This window comes from Bombina bombina, chromosome 6, assembly GCF_027579735.1.
Source record: "Bombina bombina isolate aBomBom1 chromosome 6, aBomBom1.pri, whole genome shotgun sequence".
Taxonomy (NCBI): Eukaryota; Metazoa; Chordata; class Amphibia; order Anura; family Bombinatoridae; genus Bombina; species Bombina bombina.
This window is the reverse complement of record NC_069504.1, coordinates 647,745,257-647,770,141: the sequence shown is the minus strand read 5'-3', so window position 1 is coordinate 647,770,141 and position 24,885 is coordinate 647,745,257. Positions and strand designations below refer to the sequence as shown.

Genomic DNA, 24,885 nt, shown 5'->3' with positions numbered 1-24,885 from the left:
GAGGCTCAGTCTACAACTAGGAAGGCCCCCTGACTGGAAAAGGTGTCTAACATAGTGCCTGCCGTTTAATAAACGTTCCCCAAGTTTATAAATGCGAATTGTCAGCATAAATATGAATAAAATGCCCAAATAAAGCAATCGATTTAGCCCAAAAAAAATGTCTACCAGTTTTTTAGCCCATATTAAGCCCTTTATTCTGTTTGTTTGACTAAGAAAATGGCTTACCGGTCCCCATGAGGGGAAATGACAGCCTTCCAGCATTACATGGTCTTGTTAGAAATATGGCTAGTCATACCTTAAGCAGAAAAGTCTGCTAACTGTTTCCCCCAACTGAAGTTACTTCATCTCAACAGTCCTATGTGGAAACAGCAATCGATTTTAGTTACTGTCTGCTAAAATCATCTTCCTCTCACAAACAGAAATCTTCATCCTTTTCTGTTTCAGAGTAAATAGTACATACCAGCACTATTTTAAAATAACAAATACTTGATAGAAGAATAAAAACTACATTTAAACACCAAAAAAAACTCTTAACCATCTCCGTGGAGATGTTGCCTGTGCAACGGCAAAGAGAATGACTGGGGTGGGTGGAGCCTAGGAGGGACTATATGGCCAGCTTTGCTGGGACTCTTTGCCATTTCCTGTTGGGGAGGAGATATCCCACAAGTAAGGATGACGCCGTGGACCGGACACACCAATGTTGGAGAAAATTGGCTTTCTATCAAACCAGGTTTTTTCAAATGTGGTAGTAAGAGGTGCAAGTCTTGCTCCTATGCTTCTTTTGGAGCAAGTTTTGTGTCCACTACCAACAATAAAGTTTTTGAAATTCGGGAGCATATGACTTGCAGTTCTTGCTATGTCATTTATCTTCTTACATGCAAGGGCTGTTTGAGGCAGTATGTAGGTCAAACGACCCGTGCTTTGAAAGATCGTTTTCTGGAACATTTACGTTCTATAGAGGACCCGGAGTCTACTACTCCAGTATCCATGCATTTCAAAAAATGTCACAACTCTGATAGTTCCCTTTTGACGTTTCAGGCCATCCAACTCATACCCAGGCACCCAATGGGTGGTAACAGAGGAGTAATTTTGAGTAAAAAGGAGGTCTTTTGGATTTTTCATTTAGACACATGTCTTCCTAAGGGATTGAACTCAGAGTGGGACGTGAAATTGTATGTAGAGCAATAAGGCATTAGCAATTAACATTTATTTTAGTATAGGTTGATTATAGGTTTATATACAGCTGTCACTTAAAACTTACATTGCAAATTCTATTTATTTATTTATTATATATTTTTTCATTTTTCACATATATAGTAATTAAATTACAAAGATTTACTTTGTTTATGAAATAATTGTGAATGGTTATAATATGTATTATATGATAGTTATCTTTCTTTGTATTACATTAACTGTTGCTTTTAAGTAGTTGAAAGTTTTGCAAAACAAGCCTCTACACACACACACCCACTATTTTGGCCATGGAAGGATCAGTTTTAATTGGACCATCAATTAAGTGGGAGGATTTCCTGCACACATAAAATGACCAAAGTTGTGGGTGTTGTGTAGGGTCACTGAGGATTTTGTGCTTCATGCAATAGGAAATGCGTCTGACCTGTTTTTTCCCTGACTGGTGCTGCCAGCCATTACACGTTGATAAGCTTTGTAATGTGATTTTGTCAACATTGCAATAAATCACCTTTCTACATGTTCCTGAAGCCTGAGTCTCCCTTTTGTGCTGGGTGCGCTGACTTTCTGTGTTGCTATTTCATATTTGGAGCGGAGGTGGAACGCTCCCGTCCTCGCACCAGCTAAAGAGTGAGTACTACGTCAGCACGTTACTACGTGCCATTGGAGGAAGGATTCACTACATGAAGGCCACTGCAGTTGTTTGGATTAATCGGCAGCCGTGTCTGAGCGCTCCCTTACACAAGTTTGGATCATCAATGGGGAGAGCCTGCAAAAAAAAAGTCTAACACCTGCGATCCGCGGAAACAAAAGCTCCGTAATGCAGCCCCATTGATGTCTATGGGAAAAACAGTTTAAACCTAACACCCTACCATAAACCCGGAGTCTACACACCCCTAATCTGCTGCCCCTGACTTTGTCAACTCCTGCCTACAGTTATTAACCCCTAATCTGCCGCTCCCGATATCGCTGCCCCTAAACCTCTGACCTCCCACATCACTACCACTAAATAAAACTAATAACCCCTAAACCACCAGCCCCCCACATCGCAACAACCAAAATTAAACTATTAATCCCTAACGTAACCCTAAAGTAACCTTACCCTAATACCCCCTAACTTTAACATAATTAAAATAAATCTAAATTAAACTTACAATTATTAACTAAATAATACCTATTAACCCCTAAACCGCCAGCCCCCCACATCGCAACAACCTAAATTAAACCATATCAACTCCTAAAACCTAACCCTAACGTAACCCTAACCGTAATCCTAACCCTAATACCCCCTAACTTTAACATCTAAATTAAAGTTACTATTATTAACTAAATAATACCTGTTTAAAACAAAATACTTACTTATCTGTAAAATAAAACCTAATCTAGCTACAATATAACTAATAGTTATATTGTAGCTAGCTTAGGTATTATTTTTATTTCACAGGTAAGTTTGTATTTATTTTAACTAGGTAGACTAGTTAGTAAATAGTTATTAACTGTTTAATAACTACCTAGTTAAAATAAAAAATGCTACCTTACACTAAAACCTAACATAAAAAATAAATAAAAAACACTAAAATCCCAAAAAATATAAAAAAAACTACCATTACAAAAAAAACAATGAAATTATCCAAAAAAATAAAGATTATTCCTATTCTAATACCCTTTTAAAAAAAAAAAAACCAACCCAAAATAAAAAAGCCTAATCTAAAATAAACTACCACGGGCCCTTAAAAGGGCCTTTTGGGGGCCCTTAAAAAGGGCCTTTTGTAGGGCATTGCCCTGAGATAAACAGCCCTTTTGCTCCAAAAAAATACAAAACACCCCCTAACACTATACAAACCCCACCCCCCAAACTACCAAGGGCCCTTAAAAGGGCCTTTTGTAGGGCATTGCCCTGAGATAAACAGCTCTTTTGCTAAAAAAAAAACACCCCCTAAAAATATACATTACATAAAATAACAAACAAATGATCAAAAATAAAAAAATATTCCTATTCTAATACCCATAAAAATACCCATAAACAAAATCACCTCAAAATAAAAAACCTAATCTAGAATAAAATACCAATGGCCCTTAAAAGGGTCTTTTGTTTGGCATTGCCCTAAAGATATCAGCTCTTTTATTGAAAAAAATTACAAAGACCCACTAACATTATAAAACCCCCACCCCCCCAAACCCACAAAATAAAAAAATAAAAATATCTAAAAAAACCTAAGCTACCCATTGCCCTGAAAAGGGTATTTGTAAGGGCATTTAGCTCTTTTACTGCCCAGACCCTAACCTAAAAAATAAAACCCACCCAATAAACCCTTTAAAAAGCCTAAACTAACCCCCGAAGATTCACTTACAGTTTTTGAAGTCCCACTTGAATGATCTTGAAGTCTTCATCCAGGCGGCCTCTTCAATCTTCATCCCGGCGGTGACGTCCTGATCCAAGCGTCAAGAAGTCTTCATCAAGATGGCCTCTTCAATCTTCATCCAGGCGGCATCTTCTATCTTGATCCCGGAGGCGTGGATCGGGTCCGGCGTGGAGCATCCACTTCATACGGTCGCCACCGTACACTGAATCTTCAATGCAAGGGACACGATTTAAGATGGTGTCCCTTGCATTCCTATTGGCTGAAAATTTTGAATCAGCCAATAGGAATTAGGGCTGCTAAAATCCTATTGGCTGTTCAAATTATTGTAATAACTCCTTTCTATCTACTGTTTTAGCTCCCATATAAGCTTCCTCAATTGTTTTCTGTTCATAACCTCTTTCGTTGAATCTTTCCCTCAAGATCCTTGCTTGTTCCTTATATCCTATAAGTGTTGAGCAGTTTTTCTCACCCTCAAAAATTGTCCCTTTGGGATATTAGTTTTCCATCTTTCTAGATGGCAGCTTTTTCAATGTATAAAGGTATTCACGTCAACTTTTTTGAAAAACATTTTTGTCTTAAATAATCTACCAAAATGTTATTATTTTGATCAGTTTAATTTATTTACTTAACTGCAAAGGGCTCCAATGCACCTATATATACGTCTATATGTGTATGCATACATATTTATGTGTTTATATATGTCTGTAAATACATAAATATATATATATATATATACACACACACATGCATACATACATATTTAGATGTATGTATCTCTATGTTACAGCCCTTTGCAGTCTTTTTTTTATATATATAACACCGGACACCTCATAACTTTGAGCCCTTATAACTTTTGAATGAAATATTTTTATTCAATATTTTTTTTATCAGATAGTGTTATTATGAGTGTAACTGTACTTTTAAATGTTGATTTGTTTTGTGACTTCAGCAAAGTATATCAAGGGAATTAAGCACATTTGATAAAAGGAGTAAATTGTAAAATCATTTAAAATTGCCTGTAATGTGAATTATTATGAATCCTGAAAGAAGAAAATGGGTTTCATATCCCTTTAGTAGGTCCAATAGGATGTAACCTGTAGTGTAATGCAAACATTTAACAATAAATGCTCTCAAGAATTAGAACATTATCGCCTAGATTTAGAGTTTGGCGTTAGCCGTCAAAACTAGCATTAGAGGCTCCTAACGCTGATTTTGGGCTACCGCTGGTATTTGGAGTCAGTCAGGAAAGGGTCTAACGCTCACTTTGCAGCCGCGACTTTTTCATACCACATATCCCCCTACGCCATTTGCGTATCCTATCTTTTCAATGGGATCTTTCTAACGCTGGTATTTAGAGTCTTGGCTGAAGTGAACGGTAGACCCTCTACCGACAAGACTCCAGCCGCAAAAAAAAGTTAGTAGTTAAGAGCTTTCTGGGCTAACGCCGGTTCATAAAGCTCTTAACTACTGTGCTCTAAAGTACACTAACACCCATAAACTACCTATGTACCCCTAAACCGAGGTCCCCCCACATCGCCGCCACTCGATTACATTTTTTTAACCCCTAATCTGCAGACCGCACACCGCTGCCACCTACGTTATACTTATGTACCCCTAATCTGCTGCCCCTAACACCGCCGACCCCTATATTATATTTATTAACCCCTAATCTGCCGCCCCCAACGTCGCCTCCACCTACCTACAATTATTAACCCCTAATCTGCCGACCGGACCTCACCGCTACTATAATAAAGTTATTAACCCCTAATCTGCCTCACTCCCGCCTCACTAACCCTATAATAAATAGTATTAACCCCTAATCTGCCCTCCCTAACATCGCTGACACCTAACTTCAATTATTAACCCCTAATCTGCCGACCGGACATCACCGCTACTCTAATAACTGTATTAACCCCTAAAGCTAAGTCTAACCCTAACACTAACACCCCCCTAAGTTAAATATAATTTAAATCTAACAAAAAAAATTAACTCTTATTAAATAAATGATTCCTATTTAAAGATAAATACTTACCTGTAAAATAAACCCTAATATAGCTACAATATAACGAATAATTATATTGTAGCTATTTTAGGATTAATATTTATTTTACAGGCAACTTTGTATTTATTTTAACTAGGTACAATAGCTATTAAATAGTTAATAACTATTTAATAGCTACCTATTTAAAAAAATTACAAAATTAACCGTAAAATAAATCCTAACCTAAGTTACAATTAAACTTAACACTACACTATCAATAAATTAATTAAATAAAATACCTACAATTATCTACAATTAAACCTAACACTACACTATCAATAAATTAATTAAATACAATACCTACAAATAAATACAATTAAATAAACTAACTAAAGTACAAAAAATAAAAAAGAACTAAGTTACAAAAAATAAAAAAATATTTACAAACATTAGAAAAATATTACAACAATTTTAAACTAATTACACCTACTCTAAGCCCCCTAATAAAATAACAAAGCCCCCCAAAATAAAAAAATGCCCTACCCTATTCTAAAATTAAAATTGAAAAGCTCTTTTACCTTACCAGCCCTTAAAATGGCCATTTGCGGGGCATGCCCCAAAGAATTCAGCTCTTTTGCCTGTAAAAAAAAACATACAATACCCCCCCCAACATTACAACCCACCACCCACATACCCCTAATCTAACCCAAACCCCCCTTAAATAAACCTAACACTAAGCCCCTGAAGATCTTCCTACCTTATCTTCACCCCACCGGGTTCACCGATCGATCCAGAAGAGCCTCCGATGTCTTCATCCAAGCCCAAGCGGGGGCTGAAGAGTGACGTCCATCCTCCGGCTGAAGTCTTGATCCAAGCGGCAAATGAAGAAGTCCATCTTCGGGCAGAAATCTTCATCCTATCCGGGCAGAAGAGGACATCCGGACCGGCAAACATCTTCATCCAGGCGGCATCTTCTATGCTGTTCCATCCGATGACGAGCGGCTGATCTTGAAGACCTCCGGCGCGGATCCATCCTCTTCGTTCGACGTCCAACTGAAGAATGAAGGTTCCTTTAAGGGACGTCATCCAAGATGGCGTCCCTCGAATTCCGATTGGCTGATATGATTCTATCAGCCAATCGGAATTAAGGTAGGAAAATTCTGATTGGCTGATGGAATCAGCCAATCAGATTCAAGTTCAATCCGATTGGCTGATTGGATCAGCCAACCAGATTGAGCTCGCATTCTATTGGCTGTTCCGATCAGCCAATAGAATGCGAGCTCAATCTGATTGGCTGATTCAATCAGCCAATCAGATTTTTCCTACCTTAATTCCGATTGGCTGATAGAATCCTATCAGCCAATCGGAATTCGAGGGACGCCATCTTGGATGACGTCCCTTAAAGGAACCTTCATTCTTCAGTTGGACGTCGAACGAAGAGGATGGATCCGCGCCGGAGGTCTTCAAGATCAGCCGCTCGTCATCGGATGGAACAACATAGAAGATGCCGCCTGGATGAAGATGTTTGCCGGTCTGGATGTCCTCTTCTGCCCGGATAGGATGAAGATTTCTGCCCGAAGATGGACTTCTTCATTTGCCGCTTGGATCAAGACTTCAGCCGGAGGATGGACGTCACTCTTCAGCCCCCGCTTGGGCTTGGATGAAGACATCGGAGGCTCTTCTGGATCGATCGGTGAACCCGGTGTGGTGAAGACAAGGTAGGGAGATCTTCAGGGGCTTAGTGTTAGGTTTATTTAAGGGGGGTTTGGGTTAGATTAGGGGTATGTGGGTGGTGGGTTGTAATGTTGAGGGGGGGTATTGTATGTTTTTTTTTCCAGGCAAAAGAGCTGAATTGTTTGGGGCATGCCCCGCAAATGGCCCTTTTAAGGGCAGGTAAGGTAAAAGAGCTTTTCTATTTTAATTTTAGTATAGGATAGGGCATTTTTTTATTTAGGGGGGCTTTGTTATTTTATTAGGGGGCTTAGAGTAGGTGTAATTAGTTTAAAATTGTTGTAATATTTTTCTAATGTTTGTAAATATTTTTTTATTTTTTGTAACTTAGTTCTTTTTTATTTTTTGTACTTTAGTTAGTTTATTTAATTGTATTTATTTGTAGGTATTGTATTTAATTAATTTATTGATAGTGTAGTGTTAGGTTTAATTGTAGATAATTGTAGGTATTTTATTTAATTAATTTATTGATAGTGTAGTGTTAGGTTTAATTGTAACTTAGGTTAGGATTTATTTTACAGGTAATTTTGTAATTATTTTAAATAGGTAGCTATTATATAGTTATTAACTATTTAATAGCTATTGTACCTAGTTAAAATAATTACAAAGTTGCCTGTAAAATAAATATTAATCCTAAAATAGCTATAATATAATTATTCGTTATATTGTAGCTATATTAGGGTTTATTTTACAGGTAAGTATTTATCTTTAAATAGGAATAATTTATTTAATAAGAGTTATTTTTTTTCGTTAGATTTAAATTATATTTAACTTAGGGGGGTGTTAGTGTTAGGGTTAGACTTAGCTTTAGGGGTTAATACATTTATTAGAGTAGCGGTGAGGTCCGGTCGGCAGATTAGGGGTTAATAATTGAAGTTAGGTGTCGGCGATGTTAGGGAGGGCAGATTAGGGGTTAATACTATTTCTTAGAGAGTTAGTGAGGCAGATTAGGGGTTAATAACTTTATTATAGTAGCGGTGAGGTCCGGTCGGCAGATTAGGGGTTAATTATTGTAGGTAGGTGGCGGCGACGTTGTGGGGGGCAGATTAGGGGTTAATAAATATAATATAGGGGTCGGCGGGGGTTAGGGGCAGCAGATTAGAGGTACATAGCTATAACATAGGTTGCGGCGGTGTACGGAGCGGCAGATTAGGGGTTAAAAATAATATGCAGGGGTCAGCGATAGCGGGGGCGGCAGATTAGGGGTTAATAAGTGTAAGGTTGGGGTGTTTAGACTTGGGGTACATGTTAGGGTGTTAGGTGCAGACATAGGAAGAGTTTCCCCATAGGAAACAATGGGGCCGCGTTAGGAGCTGAACGCTGCTTTTTTGCAGGTGTTAGGTTTTTTTCAGCTCAAACTGTCCCATTGTTTCCTATGGGAGAATCGTGCACGAGCACGTTTTTGAAGCTGGCCGCGTCCGTAAGCACCGCTGGTATTGAGAGTTGCAGTGGCGGTAAATATGCTATACGCTCCTTTTTTGGAGCCTAACGCAGCCCTTCTGTGAACTCTAAATATCAGCAGTATTTAAAAGGTGCGGGGAAAAAAAAGCAGGCGTAGCTAACGCACCCCTTTGGCCGCAAAACTCCAAATCTAGGCGTATATTTCTTTCTAATGACACGGTGAGTCCACGGATCATCTCTAATTACTATTGGGAATATCACTCCTGGCCAGCAGGAGGATGCAAAGAGCACCACAGCAAAGCTGTTAAATATCACCTCCCTTCCCTCCAACCCCAGTCATTCTCTTTGCCAATGTTAAGAGCAAGGAGGTGGTAAAGTTTAGGTGTATGGAATCCAGATTTTATTATTTTTCAGCAGTGCAAGCTTGTTCTGCTTTTTCCTGGTGTTTAGCAAAAGCCCATGTCAGTCTCTTCAATAGAGCAGTGGTGGCTTTTAAGCAATTGGGAACTTGTGGGGTATAATCCTCACTGCGCCCCCCAAATAGTTATTGCTGCCCTAACTTGAAAGCCTGAGTGAGATCACTCAGTCTTTTCCTTTTTCCACAGGTTGATGTAAGGGAGGATGCCTCTCAAACCTAGTGAGCTGCCCTGCTGCCAGGCAGATTACATAGAGGTAAGTGCTAATTTTATTTTTCTAGGGAGTATACAGAAAAATATTGGCACTTTAACTGTTTATTCTGTTAGGACATCAGACTCATTTATCCTATTGTGAGTTCATAGGACAATGGCAGGCAGTTTGTGCAGGCACTGGGGACGAGAGGAGCAGGGACTATAAACTCAGTTTATTATTCTGGTCAGGGTGGTTATGTTTGTTGTTACTCCTGGCGACTTTATCTTCAGAGTGAAGACTAATGCCGGCCGGGAGGTTTAGGTTGTGATGCCCAAATGAGCGGGTCTGTTTTGAAGCGGCAAAGAATTTGCATGCTTTTTACTTCCTGCTCATTTCCGGAGTGTTGGATGTGTCCTTCTGCATTGCGGTTCCACTTTTCTAAGTATTAGCGGTCTCCGGATATAGAGTGGAGCAGCTCTGAGTTGATAATTTAAGAGACAAATAAAAGTATTTTATTTTTCATTTGCTTAATTTTTGGGTAAAGATGGACCATGAGACCCTGCAGAATGTTACTTGTTCTTTATGTTTTGATGCTAATGTGGAACCACCAATCTCTTTCTGTTCCTCATGTATGAGAGAATATTATATTACAGGGATAGACTTTTTGATTCTGAGCCAGCATTGTCTAAGGCGGATGCTGTTCAGGGGTCTCCTGAAAATGTTCAAGATATGCCGCAGCTTTCTCCTTAAATGTCCCAAACTTTATCGTCCACACATGCAGTGCCCTGAGCTTCCTCTCAAACTTCGATTGGAGTTTCGTTGCAAGACATCTCTACCCTTATGTCTTCTGCAGTAACTGATGCGCTGTCTGCCTTTCCCATGCTGCAGGGAAAGCGCAAGAGGAAATCTAAGGATTCAGGGAGTAAGGTTTCTGACACAGTTGTGGCTATTCTGAATGTTCCTTCTCAGAAATCTGAGGAGGAAGATACTTCGGTGGCATCTGAGGGGAAAATCTCAGACAGTGTGATTCCTTCTTCTGATGCTGAAGTGGTATCATTCAGATTTAAGCTGGAACACCTCCGTTTGTTACTCAAGGAGGTTTTGGCTACCTTGGACGACTCCGACATTACTGTCGTAGTCAATCCTAAGAAGTCTAGTAAACTAAACAAGTATTTTGATGTAACTTCTATGGTGGAGGTTTTCCCTGTACCTTATCGGGCTACAGAGATTATTGCTAGGGAATGGGAGAGATCTGGTATCCCTTTTTCTCCATCCCTAATTTTTAAGAAGATGTTTCCTATTGCTGACTCTATCAAGGAGTCTTGGCAGACGGTGCCCAAGGTGGAAGGGGCAATTTCCACTTTGCCTAAGAGAACTACTATTCCCATAGAGGATAGCTGTTCCTTTAAGGATGCTATAGATAAGAAGCTGGAGGAGTTGCTTAAAAAGATGTATGTGCACCAGGGTTTACAATGGCAACCTGCGGTGCGTATTGCTACCATCACCAGCACGGCGGCATACTGGTTTGATGCTCTGATTCTATTGAGACAGAAACTCCCCTTGAAGAGATCCAGGATAGGATCAAGGCCCTTAAGTTGGCCAATTCCTTTATTACAGATGCTTCCCTACAGGTTATTAAGCTGGGAGCAAAGATTTCGGGTTTTGCCGTTCTGGCCCGCAGAGCCTTATGGTTAAAATCCTGGGCTGTGGATGTTTCGTCTAAGTCTAAGCTTTTGGTGATTCCCTACAAGGGTAAGACCTTGTTTGGGCCGGGCTTGGCTGAAATTATTTCCGACATCATGGGAGGAAAGAATCATTTCCTCCCTCAGGATAAGAGGAATAAACAGAAGAGACGTGAGAGTAATTTTTGTTCCTTTTCGAAACTTCAAAGGTAAGCCTTCCTCTCCCTCTGCCAAGCAAGATCAGTCCAAACCTTCCTGGAGGACCAACCGGTCTTGGACCAAGGGGAAGCAATCAAAGAAGCCGGTTAATGACTCAAAGTCAGCATGAAGGGTCTGCCCCCGATCCGGGACTGGATCTTGTGGGGGCAGACTTCCCTTCTTCGCTCAGGCCTGGGTTCGGGATGTTCCAGATCCCTGGGCAGTGGACATTGTGTCCCAGGGATACAAACTTTAGTTCAAGACCTTTCCTCCCAGGGGCAGGTTTCTGCTCTCAAGATTACCTGTAGACCAGATAAGAAGAGAGGTGTTCTTACACTGTGTCTGAGACCTTTCCGACCTGGGAGTGATAATTCCTGTTCCAATGCAGGAACAGGGTCTAGGATTTTACTCCAATCTGTTTGTGGTTCCCAAAAAAGAGGGAACTTTCAGACCAATTTTAGACCTCAAAAGTCTAAACAAGTTCCTCAGAGTACCGTCCTTCAAGATGGAAACTATTCGTTCAGGGGGGTCAATTCATGACAACAGTAGATTTAAAGTATGCGTACCTGCATGTTCCCATCCACAGGGATCATCACAGGTTTCTGAGGTTTGCATTTCTAGACAGACACTTCCAGTTTGGGGCTGTTCCATTCAGCCTTGCCACAGCTTCCAGAATTTTTTCAAAGCTCCTGGGATCCCTGTTGGCAGTGCTCTGGTTGCGGGGCATTGCAGTGGCACCTTACCTGGACGACATTCTAGTTCAGACGCCATCCCTTCAACAAGCGAACTCCCACACGGAGATGTTGTTATCCTTTCGGCATTCTCATGGATGGAAGGTGAATTTGGGAAAAAGTTCCTTAATTCCAGCTACAAGGGTAGTGTTATTGGGAACCATAATAGATTCCCTATCAATTAAAGTATTTCTGACAGAGGTCAGAAAATCAAAGATGTTCGACTCTTGCTGGCCCTTTAGTCCTCTCCTTGGCCGTCAGTGGCTCAATGTATGGAGGTGATCGGTCTGATGATAGCTGCCATGGACATCATTCCATTTGCCCGTTTCCACCTCAGACCTCTGCAGTTATGCATGCTCAGACAATGGAACAGGGATTATGCAGAACTGTCTCCACGATTACATCTAGATCAGGCGACAAGAGATTCTCTTCCTTGGTGGTTGTCTCAGGAACATCTCTCCCAGAGAACCTGCTTCCGCAGACCCACCTCTGTGATTGTGATAACGGATGACAGCCTGCTGGGATGGGGCGCAGTCTGGGGCTCACTAAAGGCTCAGGGGACATTGACTTGGGAGGAGTCTGTTCTCCCCATAAACATTTTAGAGCTGAGGGCAATCTTCAATGCTCTTCTGGCATGGCCTCAGTTAGCTTCAGCCCGTTTTATCAGGTTCCAGTCGGACAACATAACTTCAGTGGCTTACTTCAACCATCAGGGAGGAACTCATAGTTCCTTGGCCATAACAGAGGTAGCCAAGATTATTCAGTGGGCGGAGACCCACAACTGCTATCTGCGATCCACATTCCAGGAGTGGACAATTGGGAAGTGGAATTTCTGAGCAGACAGACTTTTCACCCGGGGGAGTGGTGAACTTGATTCTCAAATGGGGACAGCCGGAGTTGGATCTCATGGCATCTCAACAGAATGCCAAGCTCCTGAGGTACGGGTCGAGGTCAAGGGATCCTCAGGCTGTACTGATAGATGCTCTGGCAGTTCCTTGGAATTTCAGTCTAGCAAACCTATTTCCTCCATTCGCTCTCCTTCCACGGGTTATTGCTCGAATCAAACAGGAGAAGGCATTGGTGATCCTCATTGCACCAGCATGGCCTAGCAGGATCTGGTATGCAGACCTAGTGGAGATGTCTTCTCTTCCACCTTGGAGACTTCCACTGAGGAAGGACCTTCTACTTCGGTGGCCCTTCCTTCATCCAAATCTTGTTTCTCTGAAGCTGACTGCTTGGAGATTGAACGCTTAATTTTATCTAAGCGTGGTTTTTCGGAGTCGGTTATTGAAACCTTGAGTCATGCTCGTAAGCCTGTAACTAGGAAGATTTACCATAAGATATGGCATAAATATCGGTATTGGTGTGAATCCAGAAGCTACTCTTGGAGTAGAGTTTGGATTCCTAGAATTTTGTCCTTTCTCCAAGAAGGTCTGGAGAAGGGCTTATCTGCAAGTACTTTGAAGGGTCAAATATCTGCCTTGTCTATTTTGTTGCATAAACGTCTGGCTGATGTACAAGATGTGCAATCTTTCTGTCAGGCCTTGGTCAGAATCAGGCCTGTGTTCAAACCTGTTACTCCTCCCTGGATTCTTAACCTTGTTCTTAAAGTTCTTCAGCAGACTCCATTTGAGCCTATGCATTCCTTAGATATTAAGATGTTATCTTGGAAAGTTTTGTTTCTTGTTGCAATTTCTTCTGCTCGTAGAGTCTCAGAGCTCTCAGCATTGCAGTGTGAATCCCCTTACCTTATTTTTCATTCAGATAAGGTAGTTCTGCATACTAAGTTAGGGTTCCTTCCTAAAGTGGTTTTGGATAGGAACATTAATCAAGAAATTGTTGTTCCTTCTTTGTGTCCTAACCCTTCTTCTCATAAAGAGTGTCTGCTGCACAACCTAGATGTGGTGCATGCATTGAAACACTATTTACAGGCGACTAAGGATTTACGCCAGTCTTCTAATTTGTTTGTTGTTTTCTCTGGGAAACGTAAGGGTCAGAAAGCTATGGCTACTTCTCTTTCTTTGGGACTGAAGAGTATAATTTGTTTGGCCTATGAAACTGCTGGACAGCAGCCTCCTGAGAGGGCCACGAGGGCTGTTTCCTCTTCCTGGGCATTCAAAAATGAAGCTTATGTGGAACAGATTTGCAAGGCTGCTACTTGGTCCTCTCTACACACTTTTTCAAAATTCTATAAATTTGATACTTTTGCCTCGGCTGAGGCTTCTTTTGGGAGAAAGGTTCTTCAAGCAGTTGTGCCTTCTGTTTAGGTACCCTGTCTTTTTTCTCCCTTATCATCTGTGTCCTCTAGCTTGGGTATTGATTCCCAATAGTAATTAGAGATGATCTGTGGACTCACCGTGTCATTAGAAAGAAAACAAAATGTATACTTACCTGATAAATTTATTTATTTCTTGACACGGTGAGTCCCTGTTTATTTAGACAGGTTTTGTGTTGTAAACCTCAGGAACCTCTGCACCTTGTGTTACTTCCTTTCTCTCTTTTTCCATTGGTCGAATGACTGGGGTTGGAGGGAAGGGAGGTGATATTTAACAGCTTTGCTGTGGTGCTCTTTGCCTCCTCCTGCTGGCCAGGAATGATATTCCCAATAGTAATTGGAGATGATCCGTGGACTCACCGTGTCAAGAAAGAAAGAAATTTATCAGGTAAGCATAAATTTTGTTTTTTATCAAGACATAAAGAATTTACTAGACGTGCAAAAATTCATACTTTATTATTCAGTTTGTAAACAAATAATAAAGTTATCCTCTTTCTTTGGCAATTACTTTGATCTGACACCAGATATTTGATATAAAAAGTGCAATTTAAAGGATCGACTGTAAATAGCTGATTTCTAAGTATTAATAGGGCTGTTTTTCAAGTTCTCAGCATACTGTAATTAAGCCTTCTTTACTAGGTGTTTTACAGTATGATGAGCTTGTTTTTTTACTTCATATATGAAAATATGAGTATTTTGAAGTTTACATTTATGTAGTGTGGGTTACTTTTCTAAGGGAGACTTGTCTGTTTATCCAAGTAGTGGTCCTATTATAGATAGCTAGACCATTATGGCACTGACAAATGAGGCAAGTAGGCAACTTGGGAAATGGAGGCCTTCAAAGAAATAAGCATGGACATAACTGTTATGGGTTTTTGGGTGATCCAGTTGCTGCTATCATTGACAGATATTCTTTGTGTCCTCATATATAAATATACAAACATTTTTATTGCAAATATGTGCAGAACATCTTACCATTTAATAGTTTTAGGTAAGAACTCTTTTAATATGTCAAGGGCACTAGGAAATCAGTCGAAATCTCAAATCTTATGATATATGGAAGCCTTATTATTCTATAGTAGTTCTGCTTACATACAAACCCAGTACAAAAAGAGTGGTGTCTTGCAGGGGAACAATATATAGTAATACTACAAATTTAAAGTGTTTTTTTCACTATAGGCAGGTTGTTTCACCCTCTTTGGGGCTCTTCAGTATGATGTAGGTGCTATGTTATTGGACTCAAGCATTGATTTTAAAGTAAAAGTTAATCCTAGCGTTGTACAAACGCTAGGATTGACTATTGAATCAAATAAAGGGGACTTTCATTCATGAAGTATAAGAAACTTCATGTAGAAAGCTCCTTTGTTTCAATTGATCACCTTTCTTAGCTGCTACAGCAGCCCACAGCTCTTAGCCAAAAGCCATGCGGTAAATCCGGCTCCCATGGGCGCCAAGCGGGATTTACCGCATGGCTATTGGCTAAGAGGTGAACACATTACCACTTAGCAAAAAGAAAAATTTCAACCGTGGGCTGCCACAGCTAAGAATGGCAATCCATTGAAACAAATAAAGAAGCTTTCTACATGAAGTATTTTATACTTCATGAATGAAAGTCCCCTTTATTTGTTTCAATAGTCAATCCTAGCATTTGTAAAACGCTAGGATTGACTTTCACTTTAAGTTTACGGCTATATGACAGTTTTGCTGATGATTACATGAATTTTCGTAACCACACTTACAAAGTGTGAAATGAATGCTTGAGCAGAACAGCAGCACCAACCATAGACAGCCTGTTTGGCCCATTTGGGGCTCATCCCTCAATTGTATCATTCTTGGCAAAAAACAAATATACTTATCTGTGCAAAATAGCAAGACTTATAATTCAAAATCCATTTCAATATAATGGGCAGCCCTATAGCAAAGGGTGGAATGCTCGAGGACATCAGCATCAACCATAATGACTTGAGAGAGAAAGAGTCCCAAAGTAGTGAAACAGGCTGCCTATGGTTGATGCTGTGTTATTTAAGCATCATGTATTTCACAGTTTGCTACACTAATGGTTTAAGCTGACAGGAGCATAAAGGGTTCAAAAAAGTGAATAGCAGCACTCCAATAAACTTTTCAATTCTTTATTGCATATCCAGGAGTACAAACAGATAGCAACGTTTCGGACTACATGTCCTTCATCATGCCATACTAACATCACTTCCTCTCCCTCCTTATATACCCCTAAGGACACACCCACATTCTAGTTAACTCTTTACCAACTACAAATACTACTTAATTACTTCTGCATACGTGGGTATCCTATATTAATAATTACTAAACTAATTCACAATCTACCTATATTTAATAGGAAGGTGAAAAATACACAGATTTTTATGAAGGCATCAATATTAATTACACAGTATTTCATTTAAAGAAAGAATATATATCAATTACAATTTCCAGTTTCCCATAACATTACTATTTTTCTTTTGTCTTAATTCTTTTTTTCTTTCTTTTTTTCTTTTTTTCATATATATCACCACACATTCTCAGATTCTGGGTGCCATCAAACTTCGTACACAATACTGATTATCCAAAAAAGAGAAAAAGAGAGACAAACATAAGCATTAGCCATCATATATAATTTTTCTAAAAAAATAGTACCTAAAGAAAAACAGACAGATCATAATCCTTATTCATACCACATGGAACTAAAGAGTTCAAAGTAAAGATCCAAAATGCCTCTCTTTGTTTCAAATGTTGTTCCCTATCCCCCCCTCTTCTACCAGGGGGGATGTGTTCCAAGATTTGGAATCTAAGTTGGCTCACCCCATGTTGTGCTTCTAGGAAATGAGTCGCTACTGGGGATTTTAGATTTTTTCTCCTAATATTTGATTTATGCTCTGTAATTCTATCACGTACCCTACGGGTCGTCTCCCCTACATAAATCAAACCACATGGGCATTTAAGGAGGTAGATGGCATACTCTGTGTTACAAGTTAAAAAATCTTTAATCCAAAACTTTTTCCCTGACTGCGGATGTACAAATGTAGATCCCTTGATCATACTATTACAGTGGGTGCACCCCAGACAAGGGTAACAACCTAGATTTTTGCTTGTAATATATTTCTGTTTATCACTCTTGGTACTCCCAATGTCTGCCTTTACCAAAGAATCTCTAAGGTTCCTACTTCTTCTATACGCAGGCATAGGTGTCTGCTGAAATTCTGGTATGTCTGAATTACAATTCGATAAGATGTACCAATGTTTGCAAATGATCTTATGAATTTGTGTACTTAATTCATTATATCTGGAGACAAACACCAATTTTTCCCCATCTTTCTTTTTAACTTTTTCTCCAGGTTTCAAAAGACTCTCTCTTGTCATCCCTAATATCTTTTCAATTTCTTTGTGGATCAAATTCTCATCATATCCTCGATCCAAAAAGAGATCTCCCATCTCCCTCAGCCTTTTTTCACTTAAGTTGTCTTCTGACACGATGCGGCGTACCCGCATCAACTGGCTTTTTGGTAGGGAGTTTTTTAAGGATTGAGGATGAGCACTGCTTGCTAATAAAAGATCATTCCTATCCGTCTCTTTCTTATACAAATCTATCCTTATCTTTAAACACCAAAGTGTCCAAAAAGGCAACACTTTCCTCACTGTGGACCAGGGTAAACTTGATATTCCTTGTAGAGAAATTTAGTGTGTCCACAAACTGCAATAGGCTACCAATGTCGCCCAGCCATATGCCAAAAACATCATCAATATAGCGCCACCATGTGGCGCCATATTGTTTAAAAAGTTTATTATTATAAACCAGTTTCTCTTCATATATACTCATATAGATGTTGGCATATGTAGGGGCGACATTGGAGCCCATTGCTGTACCTTGCTTTTGAATATAAAATTGATCTTGGAATAAAAAGTAATTGTAACGAAGTATGATGTCCAATAATTCCAATATAAAATGTTTCTCTTCCCCATTAAACAGATTTGAGTCTGTCATCATTTTGTCCACTGCCCCCACACCCCCATCATGACTGATGGAGGTGTAAAGGCTGGACACATCCATATTGTTTAAAAAGTTTATTATTATAAACCAGTTTCTCTTCATATATACTCATATAGATGTTGGCATATGTAGGGGCGACATTGGAGCCCATTGCTGTACCTTGCTTTTGAATATAAAATTGATCTTGGAATAAAAAGTAAAAAGTAATTGTAACGAAGTATGATGTCCAATAATTCCAATATAAAATGTTTCTCTTCCCCATTAAACAGATTTGAGTCTGTCATCATTTTGTCCACTGCCCCCACACCCCCATCATGACTGATGGAGGTGTAAAGGCTGGACACATCCATACTATAGAGGATACATTTATCCAGAGAAACAGAGATATCCTCCAATTTGTTTAGGAAATCCCCAGTGTCTCTGATGAATGATTGAGACTCCACTACAAACCTCCTAAGGATACGGTCTAGATAAACAGAAACACCCGAGAACACACTGTCCACCCCAGCCACAATCGGACGGCCTGGTGGTTTCATCAAATTTTTATGGATTTTTGGAAGTGTGTATAGGACAGGTGTTCTCGGGTGTTTGTTAATCAAAAACTCTTTTTCTTCCTGTCCAATAATGCCCTTTTGAATAGCAATATCAATACACCTGTTTAGTTCCTTCTGAATGATAAAAACAGGATTATATGTGATCGGCAAATAAATATCTTTATCAGACAACTGGTGTAATATTTCTGATACATAATCCCCTTTATTCCTATACACACTTCCAAAAATCCATAAAAATTTGATGAAACCACCAGGCCGTCCGATTGTGGCTGGGGTGGACAGTGTGTTCTCGGGTGTTTCTGTTTATCTAGACCGTATCCTTAGGAGGTTTGTAGTGGAGTCTCAATCATTCATCAGAGACACTGGGGATTTCCTAAACAAATTGGAGGATAGCTCTGTTTCTCTGGATAAATGTATCCTCTATAGTATGGATGTGTCCAGCCTTTACACCTCCATCAGTCATGATGGGGGTGTGGGGGCAGTGGACAAAATGATGACAGACTCAAATCTGTTTAATGGGGAAGAGAAACATTTTATATTGGAATTATTGGACATCATACTTCGTTACAATTACTTTTTATTCCAAGATCAATTTTATATTCAAAAGCAAGGTACAGCAATGGGCTCCAATGTCGCCCCTACATATGCCAACATCTATATGAGTATATATGAAGAGAAACTGGTTTATAATAATAAACTTTTTAAACAATATGGCGCCACATGGTGGCGCTATATTGATGATGTTTTTGGCATATGGCTGGGCGACATTGGTAGCCTATTGCAGTTTGTGGACACACTAAATTTCTCTACAAGGAATATCAAGTTTACCCTGGTCCACAGTGAGGAAAGTGTTGCCTTTTTGGACACTTTGGTGTTTAAAGATAAGGATAGAATCAGGATAGATTTGTATAAGAAAGAGACGGATAGGAATGATCTTTTATTAGCAAGCAGTGCTCATCCTCAATCCTTAAAAAACTCCCTACCAAAAAGCCAGTTGATGCGGGTACGCCGCATCGTGTCAGAAGACAACTTAAGTGAAAAAAGGCTGAGGGAGATGGGAGATCTCTTTTTGGATCGAGGATATGATGAGAATTTGATCCACAAAGAAATTGAAAAGATATTAGGGATGACAAGAGAGAGTCTTTTGAAACCTGGAGAAAAAGTTAAAAAGAAAGATGGGGAAAAATTGGTGTTTGTCTCCAGATATAATGAATTAAGTACACAAATTCATAAGATCATTTGCAAACATTGGTACATCTTATCGAATTGTAATTCAGACATACCAGAATTTCAGCAGACACCTATGCCTGCGTATAGAAGAAGTAGGAACCTTAGAGATTCTTTGGTAAAGGCAGACATTGGGAGTACCAAGAGTGATAAACAGAAATATATTACAAGCAAAAATCTAGGTTGTTACCCTTGTCTGGGGTGCACCCACTGTAATAGTATGATCAAGGGATCTACATTTGTACATCCGCAGTCAGGGAAAAAGTTTTGGATTAAAGATTTTTTAACTTGTAACACAGAGTATGCCATCTACCTCCTTAAATGCCCATGTGGTTTGATTTATGTAGGGGAGACGACCCGTAGGGTACGTGATAGAATTACAGAGCATAAATCAAATATTAGGAGAAAAAATCTAAAATCCCCAGTAGCGACTCATTTCCTAGAAGCACAACATGGGGTGAGCCAACTTAGATTCCAAATCTTGGAACACATCCCCCCTGGTAGAAGAGGGGGGGATAGGGAACAACATTTGAAACAAAGAGAGGCATTTTGGATCTTTACTTTGAACTCTTTAGTTCCATGTGGTATGAATAAGGATTATGATCTGTCTGTTTTTCTTTAGGTACTATTTTTTTAGAAAAATTATATATGATGGCTAATGCTTATGTTTGTCTCTCTTTTTCTCTTTTTTGGATAATCAGTATTGTGTACGAAGTTTGATGGCACCCAGAATCTGAGAATGTGTGGTGATATATATGAAAAAAAGAAAAAAAGAAAGAAAAAAAGAATTAAGACAAAAGAAAAATAGTAATGTTATGGGAAACTGGAAATTGTAATTGATATATATTCTTTCTTTAAATGAAATACTGTGTAATTAATATTGATGCCTTCATAAAAATCTGTGTATTTTTCACCTTCCTATTAAATATAGGTAGATTGTGAATTAGTTTAGTAATTATTAATATAGGATACCCACGTATGCAGAAGTAATTAAGTAGTATTTGTAGTTGGTAAAGAGTTAACTAGAATGTGGGTGTGTCCTTAGGGGTATATAAGGAGGGAGAGGAAGTGATGTTAGTATGGCATGATGAAGGACATGTAGTCCGAAACGTTGCTATCTGTTTGTACTCCTGGATATGCAATAAAGAATTGAAAAGTTTATTGGAGTGCTGCTATTCACTTTTTTGAGTTCTGGAATTTGAATTTTGGGTCGTGCAGTGCCCAGTGATAGCGTGCACCCATCTTATAACAGTGTGAGCTGGACTTGTTGGATTGAAGGAGCATAAAGGGTGCCATTTTAAAAATGCATTTTGAATTAGTAATACACTCTGTGGGATAATTTGTATATTATATCCATTGTATATTTATTCTTTGCTGAACTAATAAAATGGAGGGTTTATCTCACTCTATTAACAACAATACATGTATTTGGTACAATGGGAGTCCCTAATCTAAAGGATTTCCATGAGTGTAAGTGCAGACCCTGTTCCAATGAGCTTATAATCTAGTGTTTCAGTGCTTTGCAATCTTGTATTTAAGGAGAATTTACCTCTGGGTACTTACAGTGTAGAGAAATAAAATAAATCCCTGATGTAAGACTGCACTCAGCATGTGACATAACACTAGCCCTTCTAAAATCTTCAATCTTCCTGCCACTGCCATAGAGTATTCCAGTCTTTGTTATACTGCTTGCCAGATATGAATCAGTCTATGCACATCTTGTAAGGATTTTTCATCCAATGGCAAGAATATAGGTGCATGACACACTGTACCTTATAATGTAGTATTTTTTCAGTTTCTAATCTGAGGTCTAGCATACAGGACCATCCCATGACGTATCAAATATTGTGCTACACTAGGACTCTCTGCTTCACAAATCCAACAGTAGTACTTGTCCCATTGTGACCGTAGACATTCAAGTTTAGTGTCAATATGGTAGTCCTTGTTCTAAGGTGCTGCAGTTCTCAGATAAAAATGTAAACCAGCTGCAAGGTGCTTATAACCTAGTAGTATTATTGGTGTCCCTACATCAAGGCATTGGATTGAGGATAGAAGTGCAAACATATTAATTATATCATTGTATTCTCTTTGCCAAGATCCTTAACATTATTACATTATACAGATATGTGCAGTGAGAGTGGATTTAAAGCGATTTAATTTTATTTAATATCAGTTTATTAAAGTTATAGTAGCAGTGTAAGTGTAATTATGCTTTATTGTTGGTGTTATGATTAAAGTTCTAGTGTTTGTATATCTTATATCAATAAGCCTTGAAATATCTTATATCAATAAGCCTTGAAATATCTTATATCAATAAGCCTTGAAAAGTACAGAAAGCTTTAAACATAAAGAACCAAATTAAAGCTAAAGATTTTTATGAAATGGGAAAGTACAGGAAAAGAGTAAAAGTGATTGGAACTCACTGCACATGTCTGTAGGCTCTTGGAGCAGGATCTGTATTTACAATCTAGTGTGGTAATGAGATGACTTGCTCAAAGAGTTTACAAACTTGTTAATCTCAGAAAATCGTACCTTAGATACAAACAGTTTAGTAATATAAAAATCCTTGAAGGACATCTGCCATCAGCGTGTATACTGCTGGCCAGATGCGCATCAGTCTGATCTGAATTTATGTCAGATTGCCAGTTGCCTTTTCTTCATCCGGGTCAAGCAGAACAAACAGCTGCATCAGAAGCTGCACCTTACAGTACAGTGTTTAATGAGGGTCCCAGCACCAGTGAGCTTGCAGCGTTAGGACATCTGCTATCAGTGCGTATACTGCTAGACAGATGCGCATCAGTCTGATCTGAATTTATTTCAGAACGCCAGTTGTCTTTTCTTCATCTGGGTCAAGCAGAACAAATAGCTGCATCAGATGCTGCACCTTACAGTAGTGTTCAATGAGGGTCCCAGCATCAGTGAGTTTGCAGCATGAGGACATCTGCCATCAGCGCATATACTGCTGGCCAGATGCGCATCAGTCTGATCTGAATTTATTTCAGATCAGCAGTTGTCTTATCTTCATCCGGGTCAAGCAGAACAAACAGCTGCATCAGCGGCACCTTACAGTACAGTGATTAATGAGGGTCACAGCACCAGTGAGTTTGCAGCATGTGGACATCTGCCAACAGGGCGTATACTGCTGGCCAGGTGCGCTGTAGTCTGATTTGAATTTATTTCAGATTGCCAGTTGCCTTTTCTTCATCCGGGTCAAGCAGAAAAAACAGCTGCATCAGATTCTGCACCTTACAGTACAGTGTTTAATGTGGGTCCCAGCATCAGTGAGTTTGCAGCGTATAAATTGCAGACCTATGCCGTGGGGTTTATATTCTAGGTCTTTACTAGAAGTCCTTGCTTTAGAGCATTTGCAGACTAATGATGCAGTAATTTGTACCATCCTTAAAGCCTTTACTACCAGCTGCAAGTCTTAAGAGGATATGTAGAGGAAGCACAGAAAGGCATTGGTGTGTCCTACAGCTATGGCTATAATACTTATAATGCTATAATATGTTTAAAATAATTATTTAAAAAAATAAATTATTTATTAAATAATATATATTGTTAAATAAATGTTTGAAGATAATATTGGTTATTATTATGTACACTTTGTACTGGTGCCTATAGGAACCTACAAAGTTTAAGCTATTACTTCTGCCATTTATCTGTATTATTTTACAATGTTTGTAAAGATTACCTAGTATTATTCAGTTCCTGAGTTGGGGTGATCATGGAAACACTACCTGTAGTAATTGGTGCTCATACCTGCAGCTCCCACCGGATGCCATTTGCATTGTGTTGGAGGTAGTCACTGTTCTTCATACCAGCACATATTCAGAGCTGTAGTTGCAAAGCACTAGCCATACTGTAATTTGCTAGCTGTGAAATAAAGATATTAGATAACTAACATTTACATGTCAGTGATTACTGAAGCTCAGCAGGATCAGTCTGAAAATCTCTAGTACAGTGAGCAGCATTTATGAGGGTGTTGGCTTTGTGTTGTCAGTTTGTTTTGTGACATAACTGCTGCATCACAGAAGCCACTCCCCTTAGACTGTCACCATGACAACCAGGCATCACATTAAACCATGACTGTCAGATTAGCCTTTAGTTATGGTATTAGTGTATCTTTAACATAAGATGTTTAATTATGCATAATAAAACAACTTTGTAATATACTCATTATATATTTTGCCCCTTTTCATGTAATTTAGCTCTGATAATTGTACATTGAGTTGGAAATGCATACTGCTGAGCTGACTTTTCAGAGCTAACTCTGCATAACATTTTTTCCTAATTGGCCTTAATAGATAACAACTGAAAAACAATTCACTTTATACTAACTTAATGGCAATGATTAGCCTTGTTGTCTGCCTATTCAAACTTATTTGGCTCCTCTAAATAAGGTGAGTGTTGGGTGCAGTTTTTCTATTGAAAACCAAGTTGCAGTAAACAGGATTTTATTTTGTTAAAGAAATGTTTACACTTGGCTGATATGTTATTCTGTAGGATGGTAACAGAACTTGTAATTACAAGGTGTTTACTGTCCCTTTAAGTTCTAACAAAACTCCCATTATAAATCCTGAGTTTCCAGTGCTTATATGTTGGGAGTAATTTATTAAAATGATATGAACTGCTTTGGTCTGGTAATATCTACAGAGCTATGGCTGAGCCTCGGGATCATGTCATGTGATTACCTCTGGGGTTACCAGCCATACTAATTAGCATATGTAATTGTGCAGTGTAGCTAAGAAACTACAGGTGCTAGGTCTGTCATTATTTAATTAACCCACATTTAGAAGCCTTTATGCCTGTATCAATTTTATATTAATTATAGTTGATCTGAACCATACAAATAGGGTACCCAGTATTTCAGCAGGCTGTCCAGTACTAAAATACTGGACACTTAAATCCAAATTTTTTTCTTTCATGATTCAGACAAAAC

General features: G+C 39.0%; 1 protein-coding gene across 1 annotated transcript in view; it reads right to left on the bottom strand.

The window, feature by feature from the left end:
- The window catches only part of CFAP161 (cilia and flagella associated protein 161), a 146,309-nt gene extending 122,335 nt beyond the window's left edge, over positions 1 to 23,974 (bottom strand). The window contains exon 1 of the mRNA XM_053717682.1: positions 23,706 to 23,974. Coding sequence (XP_053573657.1) covers positions 23,706 to 23,762 — 57 coding nt within the window. The 5' untranslated portion in view covers positions 23,763 to 23,974. The remainder of the gene's footprint in view (positions 1 to 23,705) is intronic.
- Positions 23,975 to 24,885: the final 911 nt, after the last annotated feature.